At 39.9% G+C, this 24,082-nt stretch overlaps 1 protein-coding gene across 9 annotated transcripts in view; it reads left to right on the plus strand.

Annotated features, from left to right (window-relative positions):
* Positions 1-24,082, plus strand: part of EBF1 (EBF transcription factor 1) — a 283,485-nt gene that overhangs the window by 196,989 nt on the left and 62,414 nt on the right. For 5 of the 9 annotated variants that reach the window (XM_055812620.1, XM_055812622.1, XM_055812624.1 and 2 more), the window contains exons 9-10: positions 10,623-10,756; positions 18,499-18,625. In XM_055812620.1, coding sequence (XP_055668595.1) covers positions 10,623-10,756; positions 18,499-18,625 — 261 coding nt within the window. The remainder of the gene's footprint in view (positions 1-10,622; positions 10,757-18,498; positions 18,626-24,082) is intronic. The other 4 variants (XM_055812621.1, XM_055812623.1, XM_055812626.1 and 1 more) reach the window with 1 other exon arrangement.

Here is a 24,082-nt window from a genome sequence, read left to right on the forward strand (position 1 = left end):
TGAGGAATAAGAACTCTTAGGGTACTTGAATTTCCCTTGAAGAAACTGGATTACAGGCACTCCCTGTCCCTGCCACAACTGCTTTGTGTTTCTACGCGGGTTGTTCTGTTTGTGAAAGACGATTACTGTGAGCTGTGGGCAGACTTTCTCAATTCTACTGAACAAAGAGACTTCAACTAAAAATTAATTTTAGTGGGGGCTCTTGTTTTTATCAGGATGAAATAAATTCTTTGCTGTAGAATCCATCTCAGGTGAACTTTCTAATGGTTGCGCTATATAATACAGTGGGGGGTTTAACTGATTTTGGGGGGGTGGGGTTCTGTTTTTTTCTTTGTGATAGTGAAAGATTCCATAAAAGTTTAATTGATACTAATATTTAGTCCAGGGGAGTGAGAATTTAGATTTAGATTGAACTCTACATTTCATCTAGAATAGTTTCTGTGTATTATTGACTAAACCTTGCCAGTGTGGCCATAACGTGCCTGTGTCCATCTGAACATCAAGACTTGCTGCTGTTGTGCTCCAGATGCTGAACTTTTTACACCCTGCAGGGATGGGGTGCTGTGGCTCAGGAGCTTTTATCTAGTCCTATGTTCTGACTCTAGAGAGATTTGCTGTGAGACATTTACAGTTTTGTTAAGGTACTGATAGAAAATAAAAGAGAGAAAATGAAACCAGGGTGATGGTGAACAAAACATGAATTCAGAAGTAGCACCCACCTGCCTGTCCATGAGGTTAGGATTCAGCAAAACAGTAAACCACAGGGTTAACATTAAGCAAATGACTGGTTCCATCCTATAAAATGCTTTGCTGGTTCAGGACCTTAGTTAGCAGCACTGAAGGAACCGGTCAGTTAAATTAAGTAGGTTTTAGAGTATGCAAGGTATGCAGCAATGTTTATTTTGACAAACTTTTAGGCTTGGTTTATATTACAGATTTTGGGCATCCATTCGCAGGGTTGCCTTCATCCTCACTCAGAAATTGCATCTGTGCAGCTATTTTTAAACTTCAGTGTACTTAAACAGCTGCAGTCTCCTTTCTGGACATGCTTATTGTTTTTAAAATAGTCATACTGGCTTAGATGGGCTCTGTAACTTCATCAGCGTTAAATCAGTAGTTGAATCAGTAGGAAGCCATTGAAACTGAAACAGGAGAGGCATATAGGATTTTTTCACTGTTGTACTAACAAAGCTTTTAAAGTCTGCACTGAGATAAAATGGTGCAATCCCATGCGTATATCACACCTTAGTCCCCTGCATGCTATTGCCTTTGGCTTCCCATCTTTTAGGAACACTGTTCCTCTACCTTTTCAAGTGACCCTGTGGGATGGAGGAAGGAGTGAAGAAATTAAGGTGCAATAATCTGGGGACTCATAGTAAAGCATTTATCTTGCTTGGGGTCAGAATGTGCCTGTGCATCCCTGAGATGTTCTCCCTGAGGAAGGACAGTGCACTGCAGCAGTCACTGGTTTGGTGCTTGGGTCTGAGCAAACTTATCCCCAGTTGTGCAGCTGGAAGTGCTGCCAATATTTGGTAGACCCTCTGCAATATTCTTGGATGTGCTTGGATGTTTCTTCTGGTCTACTGTGTGTGTATCCCCTGTGCAACCAAGCTGCTCAAGATGACAGAGACTTATGTCAGTGCCGGAGCTGAGTAGCTGCATTGGTTTAGGCTATCCACTACATTTTCTTCATGGCTGACTCAAAATGATGATCTTCCAACTTTGGGGCAAAAATAATGAATGCAAAAATTACAGCTTAAAATCTGCCTGAAATTTCCTTGAAATAAAAAATCGCAACAGTGCGTCAAAAAATCTCGCAATAAAATTGTTAGGCTTCTTGAAATATCTATCTATCTATGTATTTGTATAGAGCGGGTGCATATAAAATTTTTCAAGAATAATAACATACGTATTATTTTCTATATATATCTTCATGTTTTAGCTATACCTTTGGCTTTACCTATATATTGAATTTAATAAAATTAAGTGTTTTGTGAAATTGCATTTTTCTTGGGGAATTTATTATTTGCCAAACAAACATGACAGAGCTCTCTTTTTGAAGTCAAGTTTTACCAACTTGCAGTGAGATGCTAAGGGCTCTTACTGTTTTATTAATTTTTTGAAACCAGGAGTTGCTTCCTAAAATTAAAAAAAAAAACCAAACCAAAACACAACCAAAAAAGCCCCAAATAAATCAGAACTTCAGAACTTCCTCTGTGGTGTGAAAGGGTTTAGAAGAATGAATGAAAATACATTTATTGCAGTCATATAGAGATAACAATTATTATTTTTATGGAAATGTTGTAAGTAAAGTACAGAGCAAATTTCTTTGTAACACGTCTCTCATTATTCCAGATTGCCTCCTTTTTCCATGCAGTCATTTTTCAGGCAGTGATCAACAACTGAGAGCTTTGGAAATCATTAGGGAAAGAGAAACACAGAGGACTCCATGAAATGTAACTTTGCTAGCTGAGGCATCAGCAGGGATAAAAGAGAAACACTGGCTTAAGTATTGATTGTAGGTAGAATATTATCCCAGGTAATTTACATTTTCAATTCCCATTAATGGGAACTAAGCATCCGAAATGTTAGGCAGAAAATCACAGCCAATACCTTTAATTTCACTACTTGAAAACAGAAACAAAGGCAACCTTCCCTCCCTTCCCCCAACCTGGAGGGATTGCATGGTGTGTATATTTTTGGTTCAGTGATTTCACCCAGTGCAGATGTCACGAAGAACCAGGAGGAGGTTGCCATTTTTGGCAGGGTGTTCTAATCTTTAAAGCTTGCAAATGGTAAGTCCCAAATATCAAGATGCTGTAAAGGAGGGAGCTGGGAAGGGGGAGTAGGGCATCACATCCTCGTGCCTGTGTTGCATAAAGCTGCGTGAGTTATCTCCTCAAGAGGGAAACCTCTGTTACCCTGTTTCCTGCACAGCAGCTGCTTATTGTCAGGAGAGAATAGGAAAGGGAGCAGGCTGCGATATGAAAAAGGAAAGCAGGAAGATCATCACTTTACTAAGATAAACAGCAAATGCATTGTTTAGCTTAAGAGTGAAGATTTAATGCGCCAGTACAATATGTAAAAACTCTGCCGCATTCCCTTTCCCTGAAGTGTCTATGACTAACTGGTCCTGTAGACTTTTCCAATCCAGGCTGGTTCTGTAAACTTCAGTTGCTTGTGCTGCATACAGCTCCGGCAACGCTTCTACACACTAGACTGGAACGGTACCATTGCATGAGCACACAAGATTTTTAGCGTTCACTCTTTCAGGATGCTCAAAGTCGGTGGGCAGACAATGGCAACTCCTGCTTCTCAGGAATAAGAATCTTATTTTTGAAAAAACAAACCAACCAACCCACCCAAAGCAACCCAGCCCAACTCTCTCACACACATGCACACAGAATATTTGGTTCATTCTCTCAAACTGACAAATTGTGGAAAAACAATAATTTTCAGTTCTGAAAAAAACCCACTCCCTCCAAGTTAAAGTCAATCTGTTGAAGTGCTTAATGTGGAAAATCCACAATAAACAATGATGAATGGAGTAACCCTTCCCTCCCTGTATAACATCTCTGTAAATTTATAACTCAAGAAGGGAAGAAATAGTGGTTTTCTCCCCTGTTAAAGAGAAACATACCTTGCCAAACTAAAAGTGTAGATCAAAAAGGCCTTGGGCATCCCAACAAGTGCTGTGTGCCTTCAGTTCCAGCGTGCTGTGGGAAAGGAATTTGGGCTCAGACCATTCCTGGGCACTGCCTTGCTGAGTGTCACAAATCCTATGTGATTTCAATAGCTATGAGGTACCTGAGGGAAGATCTCCACCAGATGATATAAAGCTGCTCTAGAAATCCCAGAGTTAGCACTGAGTCACTGCTACATTTGACAGTTTGCAACTCTGAGTAGACATAGCAGCTTAGTTCCTGAAATCAGCACATTGGCATGAGTATGTTGGCTCTGCTGCTGCTAGTGTCAGGCTGGATGAGCCCTGCACTGCGCAGGATGGTCTACATGTAACCTGAATGGTTTTTGAAATGGAAACCCTAGTTCTGTATCCATTACATAGCTCTTGACAGCTTTGCCCAGAGGACTTCCCAACTACCTTAACAAAATCTAGCTCCTGTTTTGCAACTTCTTCAGCTGGGTTTTTAAGCACTCACTTAAGTGGTTTGTTGAAGCACAACTTAATAAGAAGTCATGGTTTTGAGTGCTTATGACTGATTTGTCTTGATATTCTGAAAATCAGTAGTTTGGCAAAAGCATTTAACAGGGTGCAGGATCAGACCCATAAACCATGGGTTAATCTGTGGGTCATTTATATACTTAACCTGGAATTAGGTTTTACCCAAGGAAAAAAAGGAAAACTTAACTCCAGATATTTTCAGTACTTCCTCTAAGATGGGGTATAAATTCCCTTTTCCTCTGAATTCCCAATTTTAACTGCCTTTATGCAACTCTCCTTGTGTGTCACAATACTCTTAAAGAGAAGAAAAATAAAGTCATGCACCCCATCATTTAAACTCCTGTTGTGATGTAGCAACTGTTGTCAGAGCCTCATCCATAGAATAATGGAGGATGAAACCACACTTCATGATAAAAACTGCAGGCGAGGTCATTCTTACAGTCACTAGTACAAACTGGATATTAATCATAGAGCAGATACATTTCAGAAGCTAAATAAGAGCAGTCCCAGAGCCCTGCTGATAGATGTGCATCCCACTAATTCACCTCAGTGAACATTTACCTCTAAGCTCAATTAACCCTTATTCCAAGGCCACCCATAAACTTTGTAGTAAATACGTGTGGGGTTTTTTTCCTCCAGCCTCTGTTTTCTATCAATGGAATAGATAATTTCTGTTGTGGAATAAAATGCTCTCTCTGTTTATAAATGCAGGTCCCTAATTAAGAATATGAGATGTCCAGTGTGTGTTTGTGAGGGGCTTGAATTGGGACCTCACTGATTCTGTAAATTCAGATGTTTGATGCTCCTGAGGGCGTCTGCTGTTTCTTCTGTCTTCAGTTGCTATTTGAGGCAGGTGGAAATGCTCAGGAGGCAGAGGGATGGTGATGTGGGGGAGAGGGGTTTCCTAGTGCAATTCCCTGCACACAAAGTAAGTTGTTAAACATGTACAAGAAGATACGAGGAGATGGTATTGCTGTTATTTTGTTGTTGCTGCTGTTATTATTATTATTATTATTATTGTTATTGTTATTAGTATTATTAGTTCTGTTATTATTCTGCCTTCCAAGCATTGTTCAGAGGCAAATTGGAAATGTGGTAATTAGGCCCTGCCTGGTAGTGTAGTACTAGTGTCCTGAGCCAAAGTTCAACGCCCTGAAATGAAATTTAAACCAATTAATCTGTTAGATTTTTATCGCTTGTCCGTGTTTTCTCAGCAATTCCCTCAGCACGTGGCCTTTGATCAACTCTCATACAAAAGCTAAAATGTGTGCCTGCTGCTAGCAAGATGGGGCTGACATTAACATGGCACTCATAAAACAATCAGAGCAGTGAAGCCCTCAAACAGACAGGGCATAGTAATATTTAATAAAAGCGCACACATAATCTTCAGAATTAGCATTTTGTGCCTTGCAGTACCTTTGGGAGAAGAGCTTTTATTTGTGGAGTGATCATTATTATAACAAAGAAGAGCTACCTAATAATTTCCACTTTAACTCTGCAATATGCCACAAGCATTTCTGAACCATTATGCTAAACTGTGGCGGGGTAATCATTTTATTGTCACAGTTTGAAGGAAGAAAAATCCCCTGTATATCAGTAGCTAGGGGAGTAGAGGAACACACTTGACACACACAGCACGCAACAAAAAACTTTTCTTTTTTGCTACCTGTGTGCTGAAGTTGGTACCTACCACCCTTTGTATGGAAGGTGATAAGATTTCAACACTGTGTATTCTGAGAAAAGATGAAGATTTCCAAAGAACATTGTTTCCCTTGAAAGTCATTAAGGTTTTTGCTCATAAATCCTTAAAATCATAGAATTGTAGAATTGTTTAGGTTGGAAAAGACCTTTAAGATTATCAAGTCCAGCCTTTAGCCCAACACTTTGACAGAGACCTTAGCTTTGAAGTCAGTGGCAAAATTCCCATTGGCTTCAATAAGTCTGGGATTGCAGTGCCTCCTTCTACCTCCTCTCTCTGTTACCTCAAACTGCAGGAGCAGCACGATGGAACATGTCAGATGTTAACACTGATTTGCCTTGATATTATGCAAAGAAGGAGAGCAGCTCGTTAAGGCTCATAACCGTTAGGCCATTTCAGCAGGTGGAGGATGTGGCCTCATCACCTTCAGCAAGGAGCTGCAAGGTCCACACCTGCAGTTGGAGGAGTAATATTTAGTCTTTCCTCAGTCCAACGACTTCTGAAAACATGCAGTGAATGCAATATACTCACACCAAAGACCCTTAAAATCTTATCTGATAGTTAGGCTACCAAACTTTTCATTCTGGTTGTAGTTGGCTCCCAACTGTTCATTTTAAAAAGAAGTTTCTATGTGTGAGAATATGTAATTATCCTTTTTTAAAAAAAATTATAATTCTTCTCTGGACATAAAATCTGTTCATGTTATCAATCACACACACTTCATTGGCTTTATTAGAACTGGTCCTGCATTTTTTGTAGAAGGGAAGTTTCAGACCTTGACTAAAATCACTTTTTCTACAGAAGCCCCCTAAATTTTATGTAACTCTTTTCTATTTGTTTTAAAAACACCATTTTAGAAATGATGCTTTGGTGTTACAGAAGGGCATGTTAAGTGATAATGTTTTGAAACAAAATATTTTGGTTTTCTTGGAAATATTAAAAAGTGTAATAGTTAATTCCAGATAGAGATTCTTGAACTTCGCATTCTGCAAAAAAAATGTTCTGAATTTTGTTTTCTCTTGTGACCGAAACAAAATGTAGAAAAATCAAGGTCCCCAGTGAAAAGATTATTGTGCCTAGCTCTGTTTTTCTAGGATTGCACAGAAGTAAACACCTTCCAGACAGCGCTTTGAAAGTTGCCAAATGATTAACAGAAGAAGTATGAAGAGCTAAAGGCCCGAGCTGGCCAGACAGTTGTACCAGGGGCATAAATAGAGCTGAGGTCATTGCCTTGCCCCCCTCCCCTCTCAACGTTACCTGTGGTGATGCTGGCAAATGGGACCTAATTCTTCCATCCTCCCTCCTGGTGGCCCAAGGAAAAGACCTGGGAAGGGCAAAGATTTAGTAAGGCCAGTGCTCCAAATGACACTGGCTATTGCCAATATGTCATTGTATAAACATGCTTTGTGCCTTCAAAAACAGGTGGCGGTCTGGATGCCCCCTTCAGCATGTCTCCACAGGCTGCCTCGGGATGCAGCCCTCCAGTGCAGCTTCCCTTGCACCTTCATGCAGCCCTTCCAGTCTTTACAGACACTTACGTTTTGAGATAAGAGAAACTGTGTGGTGAAAGTGGGGAAGTTCCATTGGTTTCTGTGACAGTTCCCAAGGGAAAATAATGCCCTGGAGTCTTTTGGGAAGCATCTCTCACTGCTTCTCAGGCAGTGCTTGCAAAGGGCACCAACCTGCCCTGCTTATTAAACCACCAAGTCCTGACTTTTTGTCCTCAGACGAGATGTCCTGGGCTATTGCCAGCAGTTTGGGTGAGGCACTGATTCAGCATAATTGCTACATATTTAAATAAAATTACACATGCGAGTGGTCACATTGACTTTGCAGACGAGAGTGTCCCAGTGAACAACCCACAGCCCCAGTTCAGCACAAGGACCTGAGTGTCTGCTCAAAGTCCCCCTGGCTGCCATGGGACTTGGCATGTATTTGATATTAAGCACATGTATGTATAAAGTATCAGAATCAAATACATGAGGCAGCACAGACAGTGCAGCACCTCGCACCTCTGAGTGCAATGTAGGGACCGCAAAGAACATCACAAGATAAACAGTAAGACCTTTAGTGGGGACCTGTAACTGCAGAACAGTGTCTTGCATTCATTTGAAAGATGAATTGACTCTATAATTTTGAAGGCTGCATATGTTTTCTGTTAATGGCTTATGGTCTCAAACAGTTTTTATTCACTGGTATTCTGGAAAAAAATGTTGCTTGTAGTCTTTAAGAAAAGTAGCTCAGTCTCTGACACGTGGGAAACTGATTATCTTCAGGTTTTATTGTGGGGGGTGTGCATCCACAAACAACTGGGAATGCTGGAAAGTGTGTAATTTGGAAGTGATTTTAATTTTTATTTATGAAAAAGTTTGATTCTGTGAAAGGGCTAGATGGCATTTTGAAAAGCTGCTTTCGCTGTAAATCCATTGCTGTGAGCTCGGCTGAAATGAAAGCATTTGGTTTTGGACTTTGCAATGTTTTTTATGCACAGTTTTATGCAAGTAACTTGAATCCAAATTAAACATATTGAAGTTACTTCTGTGTGTGCACTACATTTTCATGACGGTAATGTTAGGATGTTTCTTTTGTTAGCTCATGTAAAAGTTAATGGCTATGCTCTGCCAAGTTTGGAGTAGGGTAATGATTTTTTTCTGCCTCTGTGTGTTTGTGTTTTTCACTAGAGCTGGCATCTCCACCAGCTTAAGTAGTGGAAAAGTTTTGCCTGACACTTACAACCTTTTGTAGGTAGGGATGGGGTCTGTTTGCTCCCCATGCATGCGTTCCATCACCGGTGGTGCTAGTCTGCAGCAGTGCCCACAGAAACTCACTGCTAAGGGTGACTCAACGGCTCCTTTTCCAGGTCCCTCTGGCTTCCCAGCTCCACGCCTGCCCGCCCTGCCCAGGGGCTGGGAGCAAGGAGCTTCTCAGCAGCCTCACCAACACATGCAATTAGCACTTCACTAAACCATTAGCAGAACTTCACGAAATAATCATAAAGATGCACAGGGTCTCTGGAGCATTTAAAACTAGGTTTCTGTGATTGAATTAATTTACTGTCTGTACAATTAGAAGAGTGTAGGGCAGGGGCTGTGGCACTACATAGCCACGTTAAGTAATTCATGGGTGCAAGGGTGTTGTCCTGGAAGGTGCTAACAAGTGGGTGGATTTCACACCCTATCTTCCAAGTAAATCCTTACCTGATGAAGTGCCTGAGTGCTCTCTCTTGAGTGTCATCAAATACTCAGAGTAACAAACCAAATTAGCAGCTGAGGCAACCTTTCAACAAAGTAGCAATTCACAGCCAAATGCCAACAATCCTAAAAGAAAAGGTATAGATGCAGAGAGAAATATATATATATATATGCAGCTAACAAAGTCTGTCCTGCTGTTTGACACCTGATTGACATTGCAAAATCAGCGTGGGCAATGGCAGTCCTTTATGTGTTTTCGGAGGAGCCACCCTCTTCTCTCTGCTGAGGACTGGGTTCCTATCTAAAAGAAAAAAATCTTTCCTTCCAGTATTGAGGTTGACTGGTGGAGTTTTGCTGCTCCTTAAGGAATCCGTTTTTCATGGCTAATGAATTTGTTGAGGTACCTACTTTACTTAAAATGTTATCTAATGGTATGGTGTCATATTTTCACTTCGTGCTGTGTTAGCAAGGAGAAGTTGGTCACATTCAGGATGGAGTTGCTTCTTTTCATCAACCCATCTGACCACCCTGAGACTCCACAGCTGAGACTTATCCTGGGCTTTTTGTCTTATTCAGTTGTTTGGGGTTTTTTTTAATGGTAATGTTATTCCTGTTGCTTCAGCACAGTTAAATTCTGATGTACTCCAGTGCTGCAGAGGAGGAGATTCAGTATGTGGACATTTATATTGCCCTATCCCACAATATATAAAGTTGAGTGTGTTTCTGCTTAGATAGTCTTTAACCAGAAGATCTTACACCAAGATTTGAGTTTACCACTTTGAGCAGTGCTTGAGTTTTCAATATCCTCTCAGGAGACGCTTAGTACAGATGGTGCCAAGAAAGTGGCTAGTGAAAGTGGGGATGGACCCTGTGAATACGGCAGAATGCATTGCACACACTTAATTATCCAGTAGATGCAGAGTACTGGAATGACTATATGGCAGGGTTATGGATTTTGGTTTGGGTTTGGGTTGGTTTTTTTGTAGTAGTAGTAGCCATACCATTAAGCAGGGCAGGGTGGTTATTACTACAACCTGGATCTGATTACAGAACAGTTAAAGAAATGCTGAGGGATACACCCTTTTTTTATTTAGACAGTATTTGCCTTAATATTTATAGGAGTTTCCTTGATAAATTCAGGTTATAATGGATAATAAAGCAAGCTCACTGGAGATTGTTTTATTAACTCAGGTTAACTGTGCATTTAATATAGAATAAAGATAGGGATTTGTCCTGATTTCCAACTGGTCTCTGCCCATCATGCTGTGATTTTTTATTTTTATTTTTTTTGTTAATGTAGGTTTAAAACAAGTTATTTTTTCCAATGCAGATAACAAACCCAAACAAATTAATTGAGAAAAAAAAAATGCTTCCAAAGATACAGTTTGAGGTCATGTGCATGTACTAGAAAGAACATGATTGCTGAAATCTTTGTGTTAGTAAGGGGGGGAAAATGAAAGCTCCTTTTATTTTATTTTTCTCAAGTCTTCTATCATTAAAATCTGGTTCTAACAGCAGAATACTTCTCTTTTTCATGTGTGTTGAAAAGCAGCTACACCATGTATCAAAGCCATCAGTCCAAGTGAAGGATGGACTACAGGAGGTGCCACTGTCATCATCATAGGAGACAATTTCTTTGATGGGTTACAGGTCATATTCGGCACCATGCTGGTTTGGAGTGAGGTAGGTGTTGTCTGAACGGTAATGTCTAATAGCTTTGTCTAGCTTATAGCTAGCCTGTCCTTTTTCTATGCCACATGCTAAATCAGCAACAAATGTTGAGATGTGCATCCTTTCCTCGTTCAGCTTTATGAAAATAATTAGTCAAATTTACCTGTGGCAGAGATCATTTATAGCCAGGGGATTTGCACCTCCTCTCACTGGCCCAGAATTTAGCACAGTGTCTTTTATTCCAAGAAAAGGGAAGGATAAATGCTTGTGTGAATAATTCTGCATTTAGCACTACAATAGCTAAGGGCCCACAGGAAACAAACATTTAGGTGATCCTGCTTTCCAGGGAAACCGGCTGCTTGTAGCTGCAGCTCACTGAGGTGGAGATTGCAGAAATTCAGCACCTCTGAATAACATATCCTTAAAGTGTAGAAGCTTGGTGTGTCATTTTCATAATAGCAACCAAAAACACAGTATTGTATCCACAGTGGAAAGTACAGATTCTTCATACCTAGCAGGGGCCTCCGTAGTTTCACAGTAACCCTTTTTTTGTTTCTTATCCATTTTTGCTGTTGCTGTTCCTCCCAGTTTCCTAAATCCTCTCTTCTTCTGGCACATAATTAAATGTGGAGTCTGATATCCTGCGAAAGCCTGTGGAATGTTAAAACCCAGGCAGCATCACCCAAATGGCCACTTCCAGTGTGCAGGGCTGTAGAAGTTGGGGCAGAGTTTCCACAGGCTTCACTGGCACGGGAACACAGCTCTGAGGAAAGGTTTATGTTTTGCATTTATGGCTTTCCAAAAGCATTATTGAGGTTTTATAAGAAATTGTTATTTTCATTATTTTAATACTGAAATACACACACCAACAGACAAATCAGCATCTCCAAAACAGCTATGCAATGCTTACCCAGTGATGTAAGGATCTTCTGATGTTTTACCTTATATCCTATAAATATTAAATCAACGTTACAGCTTAATTCATATCCAGCACATTCTCCCTACTGATGCCATTGCACATATGGCAGCATTTTTTCCATATGAAGGGTATTCTCTAATGTCCTTCCAGGGCTTCACTGTTCTCACTCTCTCTCTCTCATCCTTCCACTTGAGGACCAGTGTGAGTGAAAGGGCATTCCAGAAAAGGAGATATATTAAATAAGCCCTATTCTGAAGCCCTTATGTGATCATGAAAGTGCCCCCTGGGTCCAGTGTAAGCATTTTGTGTGTTAGGATTGAAGCCATTATGGCTACAGACGTTTAACAGGGAAAGGTGAAGAGGCTGGGAGGAAAGTGCTCTGATTTTGGTACTGCAGGATTGGATCTTTCATTATAAATCTTGATTCTATTTATTAGTGGAAGCCATTAATTGGCCGTTTCTAATCTCAGGAGAGCTAGTTCTGGTCAAAACATTGTTGCTGATGGTTGCAAGGTCTTGTCATAAAATTAATAATGTTAGAGAGGGTCCAGACCAAAGTCAGTTTGTTGCTATAACGGGCTGCAAGTTCGCTTTGAGTGAAAACTGTTCCACTGTCTCTCCCTTACTGAATTGCTTCTCAGTTTCATCACCTGTGAGAGCAATGGAAAACCCTATAGGGGAAAAGAAATTATTTCTAAGAGAAGCAGACAAACATGCTAAACAAGTGCAGAAATACGTGAGCTGTCTCAATGATCCCTAAATAATAGTCATCTATAAATATTTCAAATTACACTTACTAGCCACCTATGAAGTACAAAATAAGTTCTTTCGTTTGCCTTCCTGTTTCTAAAAATGTCTAGTGCATTTTCAGTATCCAGGAAAAATATTTTTGTTTTACTTTAACAGAGTATAGAATTGAACTGTCAGTCCTCTAAATTTCAGTACTATTTCAAACCCAGAGCAGGTTCCCCCTGAGCTGCCAGTCAGGCTCAGTTTTCAGCAAACCTGGCCGGGTTATTTAGTCAGTGAATTCAAGTAGAATTTTCAAGTTGTTTCATGGACCCAAAGAAAAGATGATTTTAACTGAGCTGCAAAAAATCCAAAACAAGACAAGATAAGTGGAAACTAAAGAAAAAGAGTGAGTCTTGCAGAGCATTTTTGCATGGATTTTTCTAGCTTTATTTTCGGTTATAATTGCAGGTGGTTTTGGGGGTGAAGTCTAATATTTAAATTAAGCATCATTTTGCCACAGACTTTGCATGGAACCTTGGGCAAATCACATAATCTGCTTAAAGTTCAATTCTCTTTCTGTAACGTAGTAATAAGATTAGTCACCTTCTTTGGAGAGGTGCTGTGAAGATAATTGTCTTAAAGGTCCTATATTACTCAGATTTTATTATAGCAAAATCCATGTAAGTACCTGAGATGCATGGATATTTAAAATATAAATCCTATCACAGTTCAGAAGCAAAGTTACAAGTAAAAAAAAAAAATATTCATTTTAAGGTTGAATTTGTTGCTGTCAAGCAGCATATGTTATAAATAATTTGAAATGTAAATAATATATTTTTAATTTATTTTACATGTATTCAAGTTTTGTAATTGAAATATTTATATGCTTGAAATGGAGTTGACTGTGTTAAAAAAGGAGGTTTGAAATGGTTTCTGAAACACATATTTATTATTTAAACATATATTTGAGCTGTAAACACTCTAACATAATTACAACCTTTCTCAGCCAGGGAGAACTAAATAAAAACTTAATTTGTCACATTAATTTTGTGCAGAAATACAGATACCCTAAGCCAGTAGGTTCAATTAATCCTTAACTCCCATATTACTTTATAAAAATGACTTTAAAAGTCCTTGATATTTTTAGAGTACAGCAAAATGGGCTATCTAATGCCTTTTTTTTCCAAGGCGCTTTCATAATCAACAAACGACATTGGTAGATTCTGTGCACATGCTGGATCTGGACAGACAACTCCCTGCAATCGTCTGCTTGCCAGAGCCGCTGCCTGTCTGTTTGTCCACTCCCCAGCCAGACGGAGTTGTTATTTGCAGGTTTTTACGTTCTCAGTCTGTGCGTTGTTGCAAATATTCCAGATCTGAGCTGCTGATAAAAATCCTCTGTTGCTTCTCTCTCTTACTAGGGGGCTGAAACTCCAAGAGTCGAGTTTCAGGGCAAATACACGATTGTGAAGACAAAATTAGTTTCTTATAAATATTCCGCAATATTTGCTTAAAATGAACGATTTCTTCAAACATTTTCCTGCCAAGAACATTCTTCCAGCTGTACAGAGTCAGATGGAAACAACTTCTTTTTCTTTTGTATTAAGAAAAGATGAAGCACTGAAACATCATTTTTTTACCTTTGTACAGCACAAAAACAGAAGATGTTTTTTTGGTTTGTGGTTGGGGTTTTTTGTGTTGGTTGTGGGTTTTTTTTTTTAATGCTGCCGAATCAAATTCTGTGACACAGTTTTTTATTTTGCTTTTTATGTTTATTATTGATTTTGGAAGTCTCTGTTTTTGAGTGCTTATTTTGGAGGTCTGACTCATTTTTAAAAAATGAGAAGGCACCCTCTTTTTGAAAACCCAAGCTTATTAAGCAGCATATGGATGCCCAGAATTGAGGCATGCAAAGTCATTGGTCATTTTTAAAAATATAGGTTCCTTAAGGGTCCTGTTCTCACTGAAAGCTGTCATTACCTTCAGCTGGTAGGATTTTTCTTCATTCCTGTCCTAAGGTCCTCTTCACACAGAGTCCAAGTTAAAGTTATGACTGATTGTCACCATTTCCCTAACCACAAACCAGAGCTCAAGCATGCAAAAATAAACTAGTGACTCAGATTAATGACATCTCCTTATAAAATGTCACTTTTAAAAAAAGAAAGTAACCTGGCACTCTGAAGAGTGTGAAATGATGCTGCATCACACAAGAATGTCTAGAATATATTAGCAAACCACAGAAAGAGGCTTGTTGTACAGACTCAAACCAAATGTGTTTTGGACATTGAAGGACATGCACCTTCCTCCATTCTGAAGATCTCTAACTCAGGTTTTAATGCAATCCACAGCATGTCCCAATTGACATGTAAAAGTTTATATCAAACAGCTAATGCAGTTGCCAAGTATCAGACCAATTCACTTGACAATGCCTTGGGAGAAATGGTCCAGTTACTAGTTTTATGTTCAGCTCCAGATCTCAATTTGCCAAGTGCTGGAATGGAAGAGGAAGCTGGATCTGGGATTTTGGCCAGTGGGTTCATGTCCAAATCACACATTAATGCCTTGCTCAAGATTTACAATTAAAAAATGTGTTCAGAAATGTATGTAACTCATCTTTACAAATTCTTAGTTCTCGGCATGTCATTGCTACGGTTGTTTTGATGTCTGTTAATGCGCTAAGAATTCCTACCTGAGGTTAGGGCATAAAATTGGCCTTACTGGGTCAGACATGGAGGTTCACCTAGCTCAGTGTCTTGTGTTCGGCAGTAGGCACTGACAGATGTCTATAAAAAAACCAGGGTGAGCATGTTGTGATGCTTCCCCAGAACACTCTACCAGTCTCCACCTGTCTGGGGCTCAGAGGCTTCCAGAAGTGGTCTCTTTACTTTTAATATCCCTTGAGCTAATAGTTCCCCTCTTCCAGATGCTTTACGTGCAGATATGAGATGGGTTGTGTCTTGAAGAAGATACAGGCTATGTCAGTGTGAGGGGAGAAAACATGCTAGGAAAAGGTGGAGTGGGTTCCCAAGGTCAGGTCACAGGTTGACAGTGTTGACAGGAACCATCCACTAATCTTCGAGCTGTTGAAGTCAAGGGAAGGTTTGCTGTTGCCGTGGGTGGCCCCGGAGTACCCAGACTGGTGCAGCGCCCATTGGGTCACTGAGATTGCAAAACAGAGCCAGCTCAATTCGGGGAGCTGGTCCTGGACTATAGTGCAGGGGAATCAGAGTTTGAGACAAAAGGTGGGTTCCAGAGGGCCGGTGTTGATGTGCAAGGGGACACTGTTCCTTAAAGACCATTTCTTGGTATGACAGCAATATAGGGGACTGCTGGGATGTGACCAAGCTAGCCAGTTCCTTTCTGTGTGTATGAGAACTGAAGGCTGATGTGGAACAAAGATCCTTCTAGCTCAGCACTATGTCACTGACAAGGGTCAATGACAGATGCTGAGGAGAAAAAGCAAAAGGAGAAGGCACGGGTACTCTCCTGGTATACCTCCCAAGCTTTAGTTCTAGAGAAGAGATGAGTAAAATACATCCTGAGCATCATAAACCATAGGACTTCAGACATAATGTTCACCCTTTGGGAATGTGTGGGCGACATTATTGTATATTTGTGGTTTTAAACACAGTTAAACTTATTTACTTCAGAGCACAAAGGAAAACCAAACTGTTTGTGGAGAACAAACCAGGAAACTTGCTTAACTCTCCCCAGCTCTCTGTAACAATGGACCATAAATAGGTCAGACATTTCTTGGGAACCAAGGAAGATGAGTATTGGAAAATGCCACAAATTATGTTTAAAGAACATTAAAGTGGTGACAGACCAGTAAATGCTGGGAAATTCAAAGATACAACCAGAAGCTGCCTGTATAGCTCATGCCAGAATGGGGGAGAGGGGTGCAAGGCACATGCTGATGTAGTAAGACTAGCATGTTAACCTTTACTATTAAAATCCTTGGCTGTTTTTACAAATATTTTCCCCCTAAAAATGTCATGAAACTTTTCTCATCTTGCCAGTTCACCCAGTTAACTAGAACCACTTGAGGATGAAATTTATCTCAGCTATGTTTGGCTGCCTACAGTTAAGTATCTAGTCTAAACTTGTCATCTTGGTTCATTGGAGAAAGGTAGATGCTTCCACAGAGAGCAGTTCATCCCAACGTGAGAGGTGTTCATCCCAATGTGCGAGGTGCCTAAAGCAGTGGAAATAAATGGCTTTTTGGTGGTGCTTTCTGCCTCTGCTGGCTGTTGAGGGTGTGTAGAGAATTGCCCTAGATTTTTAGGCTTTGGTCAGCCCAACTGTAAGCCAACTCAATTTAAGAAAAAACAATCCTTGGAAGTTTGGGATTTGGTTTTGGGTGGTGGTTTTTTTTTTCACCCAGTTGATAGAGTGAGTAATTTAGGAAAAAAAAAAAAAAAAAAAGCAGGTTTCTTTTAAAAATAAGTAAGTTTCTAAATCACTTGATTTCAAAGCAGAGCCTGAAAACATGTTCTTTGGAGCTCACAAACAAGAAGGCATCAATTCCTACATGATCATTTCTAAAATGACATATGACTTATGACTTCCGTGTGTCTGGAAAACTTTTGGAGCATTTGATGCTGGTAGTTATGGTTTTAATCTTCAACTTGATTTAATATTAATTTTCTTACTTTAAATGTGGAGAACTTCCTACTGTGTATGCCATTTCCCTCAGTAACGCAGATGGCTCTGACAGATATTACTCTCCTTCTGTGCTTTTTTAGTCCTGTGCCCTAAACAAAGAACTGGTTAAAGGTCCATTTTTTTGGTAGGACCTTACTACAATTTTGAAATATTTGGTTCCTAGTAAAAATAAGAACAAAATTAGCTTTTTATTTATCTTTTTCTCTATTGAAATGTACTCCCTAATCCAGGACACAATTCAACCATTAACACAGAGTAGTTGATTGTCTGCATAGGTGCCCGTGGCTTTGCTGACTGTCGAGGCTAGTTATGGTCTTGGTCTTGTTTGCCTCTCTAGAAGTATGTTAATATGCTGCAGTCAGTTAGAGAAGGATTATCCATGTGCCAGAGCTGTATCTTGGATGCTGGACACAATCATGTCACATTTTCTATGTATCTCTTTTTACTATTCTTGTCTGAGGGAGAATGATGAGTGAAAAGAGGACATTTCAGTGATGGGGAGGACAATGTTGTAGTTTCTGAGTGAAGCAGAGATTTGAGTTAACCTGCTGTAAATCAGTGATCTCCTAGATGGCTTTAGTGTTAATTTCAGGGACTATATTTTAAATCCATTCCAGAATCTTGAAAGAGCAAAAATGGTCTAGAGCCTGGGAATTGCAGCACTGACCCACCCTAACCTTTTGTCTTAAGAAGATCAGGATCTCCAGCCCCAACAGCAAGAAAATTAAGTTTTTCTACTTACTACTGTGTAAATCCACATCTGCAGGAGCTGTCTCAGATGTGTGTCAGTCATTGCAGTAAGGGCAGACTGGAAGTGATGGTTAGATGGTTATATTTGGTATATCTCTTTTGAGTGCTCCCATCATTTCCAAGGAAAGATCTAGCATCCTTCAAAAGCCAAACTTTACATTTCTGCAGTAATCATTTATACGAACACAAAATGAATACAAAATTGACACAGCAGCACATGGTGCTTTTGCAGTGTACAGATGTCAGCTGGGGGCTAGTACATGTAAAAGCCTTTCTGGGCTTGTGCTCTGCCATGTTCACACATATAACTGTGTATCATTTATCAATCAGATTTGTTGGACACTGTCATGACCCCAGTGTTCACCTGAGCCAACACAGGCATCTTGCTGCTGTAAGCTGAAGTTATTGCATTAAATCTGAGCTAATGCTTGTACTAGGAAGCACGTGCCTGCCATGTATGAAAACAGAAATAATGTTGTTATGGCTGAGAAGGAGAATGCTTGTAAATATTATAGTCACTGGCTTTTGTGTGGGTTACATCAAGATTGTATTCAAACATTGACAGGTTAATTACATGTTTCAGAGCTTGTTTACTGTGATCTGAGAGGAAAGTGTTATTAAAGAAGTGTTCAGTATCTAACAGTGCTTTTTTCCCCCTCTCTTCTCCCTTCTCAATGTTTTCCTCTAGCTGATTACTCCTCATGCTATCCGTGTACAGACGCCTCCCCGACATATCCCAGGGGTTGTAGAAGTCACATTGTCCTACAAGTCTAAGCAATTTTGCAAGGGAACGCCTGGAAGATTCATTTACACAGGTAAGGATGCTTTAGTACTAGATATAATGTAAAGAAATAGGGCAGGCAATATATCACACTTGCTAAGGCTTCTGCTTTCATCATTAAAAACTGTACTGTATTTTATTATTTTGGCTGAGCACATCATTGAATGTACCACTTTAGGTTGGATTTCAGAAATGGATGACTGTAGAGGTGAACCTGAAAACATACCAGTGTGGGATTTTTGTTTGCTTGTTTGTCCTCGCAGTAAGACATCTCTTTACCCAGGAGCAGGGAGGAAGGAGAAGAACAGATATTTAGGTATTTAAACAGAGGAAGACTGCAAGCATAAAGAGCTAGGCATACTAGTGCAATCACAAACTTGCCTTCCAAGGAGCATCCTCCTAAATATCTCCATCTCATGTTGTCAGCCAAGTGTTGCAAGCGTTCGAAGCAGCTGCCTGTTTGCCTGCCCATCTCACTGTAACATACTTGTCTTTGGCTTCCAGGGAGGCTCAGTAGCCTTCAGCACAGCCGATGCTGCAGACATAGTGACTTGCCGTGTATTTTGGGGTGCAGTGCAGCCCACACCGAGGCCACTAAGCTGAGTGGTTTGGCCTGAAGAATTATTAACAAAAAAACCACACTAGGACATTGTAGGTGCTGTCAATGTTAAACCACTCTCAGTAGTGATAAGAATGGCCTGGGAAATAAATCAGGTAGCAGCATAACGTTTCAAAAAGACTGTGTGTCACTGATTCCGTGGAAGGTACGCATGCTACAAGAATTAGTGCCTTGCTCTGGGTTTTGATATGCTTGTCCTTTTATGTGCTTGTTGTTTGACACATGCAGACAGGACTACTTCTGTAACTGCCTGAACTGTGGTTCATCACAATCCAGTGTAATTCCTTTCCTCATTCTTGGTTGGCCCCGAAACTTTAAGAATAACATATATATCACAAAAAGTTGTGGCTATGAGGCATTCTGAATTACACTGGGCATGTATATTGCTCCAACTCGGAACGTACACACAGGGACTCGAGGCAGAGGAGAGACTTCTGTGCTCCAGCTGGGTAGCAAAAGCTCTCATTTGATTTTTCTTAACACTGAGCGAGTTGAACAAAGGTGCCTCATAAAGCTTTGTTGTCTTTTTCAAATGCCCTCTCCCCTAGTTGGGATTATGCACTGGGTTTCTTTAAACTGGGTCTTAAAGTGTTCATGTATCGCCTTGCTGGCTGAGCTGCAGGCATTTGTGGAGGCTGTGTGTATTTGTGATCATTATGATTTCAACAATGTGTGGGAAATTCATATATTGGACAACAACACACCATACCAAAAAGGTTATTTAGGGTTTGAATGTATTGGAACAAAAGAAAAAGAAAAACCAAAGGGTCAAATTGCCAGCTGGTGCAAACTGCCAGTGTATACCACATGAAAGTGTCAGCCAGAGCTCTGGCCAGTTTGACCACAAATCCTTTCCCTTCTCACTTTCTCACTCACAATAAGTTGTGCTGTCCTGCTTGTTGTCAAGCCACTCGGGTGGCTGCCTCATGGACTGGTGAAATGGCAAGTATGCATGTAGAGGAAGAAGAAAGGGAGGAAACATGCCCTTCTCGACTTTGAGAAGACATTTTGGGGGACTTTGTTTTGCAATTCAAATGTAAAAGTGGCTTGGACCCGTTTTGGTTTAGCTTTTCAGATCATCATTAATTAGCTTTTCCAGTAAAAAGGAGGGCAGCAGTTTAGCCCGTCTACCCAGAAGCAGATGGCTAAATGTGGAAATAAGGTGTCCCAGTAGGGAGACTGTTTCCATATATGCATTTTCAGGTTACTGTTTAAATCACATTATTTTTCATTCAGCAAATGAAAGTTATGAAATACAAAAGAATGATAAAATCAAGGGGGATCCAATCCATGGACAATTCTCCTACTTATGCAGGTTTTATGGAGTTACGGTAGATACAGAAAAGCTATTGTGACTGAAATCGTACCTCACACGATTTGCATTTTCCTTTTAAAGGCAGCCTGAACTTAAATGTGGCTTTTTAAAAAGGACTAAATGAAACTAAAATAAAAACAATTAATGCATCCTGACCTTCAGAAGTGCCTTCCAGCCCTTTAAACAAAATGCAGGTTCAGTACACGCCTGCCGATTAGTTTTAGTTAATTGAAAATTATAGGATTGACCCAAGAGGAAAATTTTGTTTGCACTCCAATCACTTTTACAAATTAAGGAAAATTACCACAATTTTGTTTAGCTAAGGTTTCACACTGAGTTCACGAAATTAGCTCAGCCATCCCAACAAAGTCAGCACTTTGTTAGTGAGCACTAGAAAAAAACCTAATAGTCTATGGTGTGTACAAACGAAGCATAGAAAAAGCTATGATGCTTTAGAGAACTAGGCCAAGTGTTTTTAATTAGGATTATTGGTTCATTGTAAGTTTTGAAGAACAATCAAACTAGCAGATTAGCTGTTTCTTTTAAAGATAGAATTTCTTGCCATTCATTTTTCCCATGAGAACTTGTTTTAACTCCCACATAGCACTATTTTTTTTCTTTTTTTTTTTTTTTTTTTTTTTTTTTTAACAAGGCCTGCAGGAAATGGACCAATTGGAAGTTGGGATACAGTAACATTCCCCAGCATCACTCCAGCCGATGGGAGTTTTTCACAATGTTCTTCAGTGAACTCAGTGTTCTGGAACATATTACAAAACCACAGAGGCCAAATGTTTTCTCAGAGGAGTTTGGCCTCTGTTTTTGGCCGAAAACATTTCAGCATCACTTGCTGCTTATTTACCCTGCTATTAAGAACAAGAGAAGGGGAGAGGAGAAAAAGGGAAGAAAAAAAAAGAGTGTGTGAGAGAGAAAAAGACCTGGGGTTTGTGGGCGGTGCAGGAGTTGATCAAGCGTAGTTTCCTTTCTGGTGAGAATGTCCCTGCTCGTTAATGGTCCCATTTTGTGGTCAGGTCTCATTTAGAAGAAATTATTTTTAATCAGTGTTCAACAAAATATCCCCTCAAGCCACCTGGCTGTAAACTGTTTTTTTCTTACTGTTAAGTACTTAAGTTCTCAGAAGAAAATACCCAGTGACCCATTAATTTTAGCCTTTTTTTCCCCTTTAACTGCAAATAACTTAGTAACATGATCTCTAAGTAGCCCATGTGCCATCTAGGAATCAAGGTCACATATATACAGAGAAATCCTGGCTTTTATAAGTATTTTTGAAAGAAATAAACCAGTGTCAACCCTGTGCTTACAAGAAAACATAAGTTTTTTATTTTCCACCTACAAAGCAAGCCATTAGCATGCACTTACAGAGTAATTCTTAGATTTTAAGCTTTGACATTCCTGAGAGAATGTTATAAGAAATACAGAAGTCTGAACACATCTTGCATGTGTGTTCATTTTGGAATAAAATTAGAAGTCCATATTGCACACAGGTACCAGATACCCAGATGTGGTGGTCAGTATTTCCCTATGGCACCCTTCATTTGTAAGTGCCTTCTAGTAATGACGAGCACTGAATGAATTAAGCTTCATGTCACAACTTAGGAGTCAGGTATGTATCACTATCATTATTTTAGGACTGGAGAAACTGAGATACAGGGAGAAGCCACCAGGGATACAAATCCGTAGGTAGTTTGCCAAGGTGAGTCAGGACATATGTTGAGTTAAAATAAGGGATAAGATCTGGTGCAAACTTGTGATACCTAGACAGGCCTTTGAGATTTGTTTTGTTTGTTTTAGTTTTAAAAAATGAATGCATCATGGACAGCATGATTTTTACAGATGAGTTTTGCTATGGTACTAAACCATGAGATTTGAGTGGGACTTTATGAATGTAAGTGAAGGGAGAATTTTTCTCACTGCATATTGGACAGGACATATGGAAGGTCCATAAACATGTGTTATGCTGTGTCTTCTACCACCTGCTCAGTTTAAGGTTTTGTGCTTTTGTTCCCAAGCTAGAGCAAAGGACTATATAGGGGCTAGAAGTATATAGCTTTGCCACTGGGGTTATGTATACAATATGGGGTTAATTCAGATTCTTGGCTGAGCAATACCCCAAACGTTCCTTTTTTTTGAAAATTGGTTATGGGGTTGAATACGGGTTGGAATTTAGGGACCATTTTCATTTGGTTTAGTTTTGCAGGGAGGCTGTGGGCTAAACCGTTTGTGTGCTGATAGGATCCCTAGAGAAACAGGCGAGTCCCCCCCCCCCCCCCCCCCCCCAGTTCGTTTGGGGTTTGTTATAAGCTATAGGATATGGTATGTCTCTAGAAGTGCGACTAGCAGGAACGGGTGGATGTAAGGTCAACATAGACACACAGGGCTTGCTATGCAGTGTGAATAACGCAGATGCTGAGCACCGATCCTCCAGGATAATTATGACGAAGGCTGAGTAGGTCAGAGAGGAGCACTGCTGAGACTGACCAGTGTTTGCATTACGCTTGTGGGCCATTGTGTGTAGAGTGATGTAGAAATGCTAGCACTGTGAAGGTCAAGATATTTGCAGAATTTCTGGGAAACTGCCTCTTCCTCTGAAATGTCATAGGGCTTCTCAGAGAACTTTTCACTCCCCTAGTTGCTACAAAGAAGAAATAGCCTCATGTGGAAAAATCCCTGCTCCATCCTCATTTCACCCTTTACTTACTTCCAAAAACATTTGAGTCTGTGTACAAACAGGAAGAGCCTTGCAGATCACAGATGATTTGGGTAACATTTTCAAAAGCCTCAGTTTTTGGTGGCTTCATTTTTAGGTTTTTATCTTTAAATGGTTTAATTTACAGCAGCATAGGGGTAGTTGTCTTCTGAGAATTGTTCTCTTTTCATTTCCTAAGTCAAATACCTCTAAGAGTAAGAGACCAAAAACTACCCATCACCATTTAAAATCTCAGTCCATAGCCCAAGAAGCAGAGGTTTAACTTACGTACACATACAGAGTTGATCAGAATTGAAACCACTTGCAAGGTGGTCTCCAGTCCCTAAAGTTTCCAGCCTGGTAAATTTCAGTGATTCCTGTGTTAGGGAAGTTTTCTTTTTTCAAGAAAGCACCAGTAACTATGCAAAGTTCAATAGGTACACAATCAATGAAGCAATCAGTTTTCAGAATGGAGAGTTCTGGAGTTTGTAGATGTAAAAAAAAAAAAAAAAAGAAAAAAAAGAAAGGGGAAAAAAAAAAAGAAGAAGAAAAAAGAAGCAGTGATGAGAGACAGGCTGGCTGTCAAGAGGTTCCTGTAGCCCCACTGGAGCCTTTCTTGATCCCTGTAGGCTAAAGTTTGACCCTTCCACCAGCTAACCTTGGCCATAGCTGGGTATCTGTTAGTTCCTGAGAAATGTTAAAACCTAGTGGCAGTTGTTCTCAACATCAGTAATACACAACCTCATTAGTTTTACAATGCCTCATTCATGTGTGTTTATTATTAAATCATGAGCACTTAAATAGCTGATTAGTATAAATAAGGAGAGAAGGCCATCATCAATAGAACAATAAA

This window comes from Falco peregrinus, chromosome 8, assembly GCF_023634155.1.
Source record: "Falco peregrinus isolate bFalPer1 chromosome 8, bFalPer1.pri, whole genome shotgun sequence".
Lineage (NCBI taxonomy): Eukaryota > Metazoa > Chordata > Aves > Falconiformes > Falconidae > Falco > Falco peregrinus.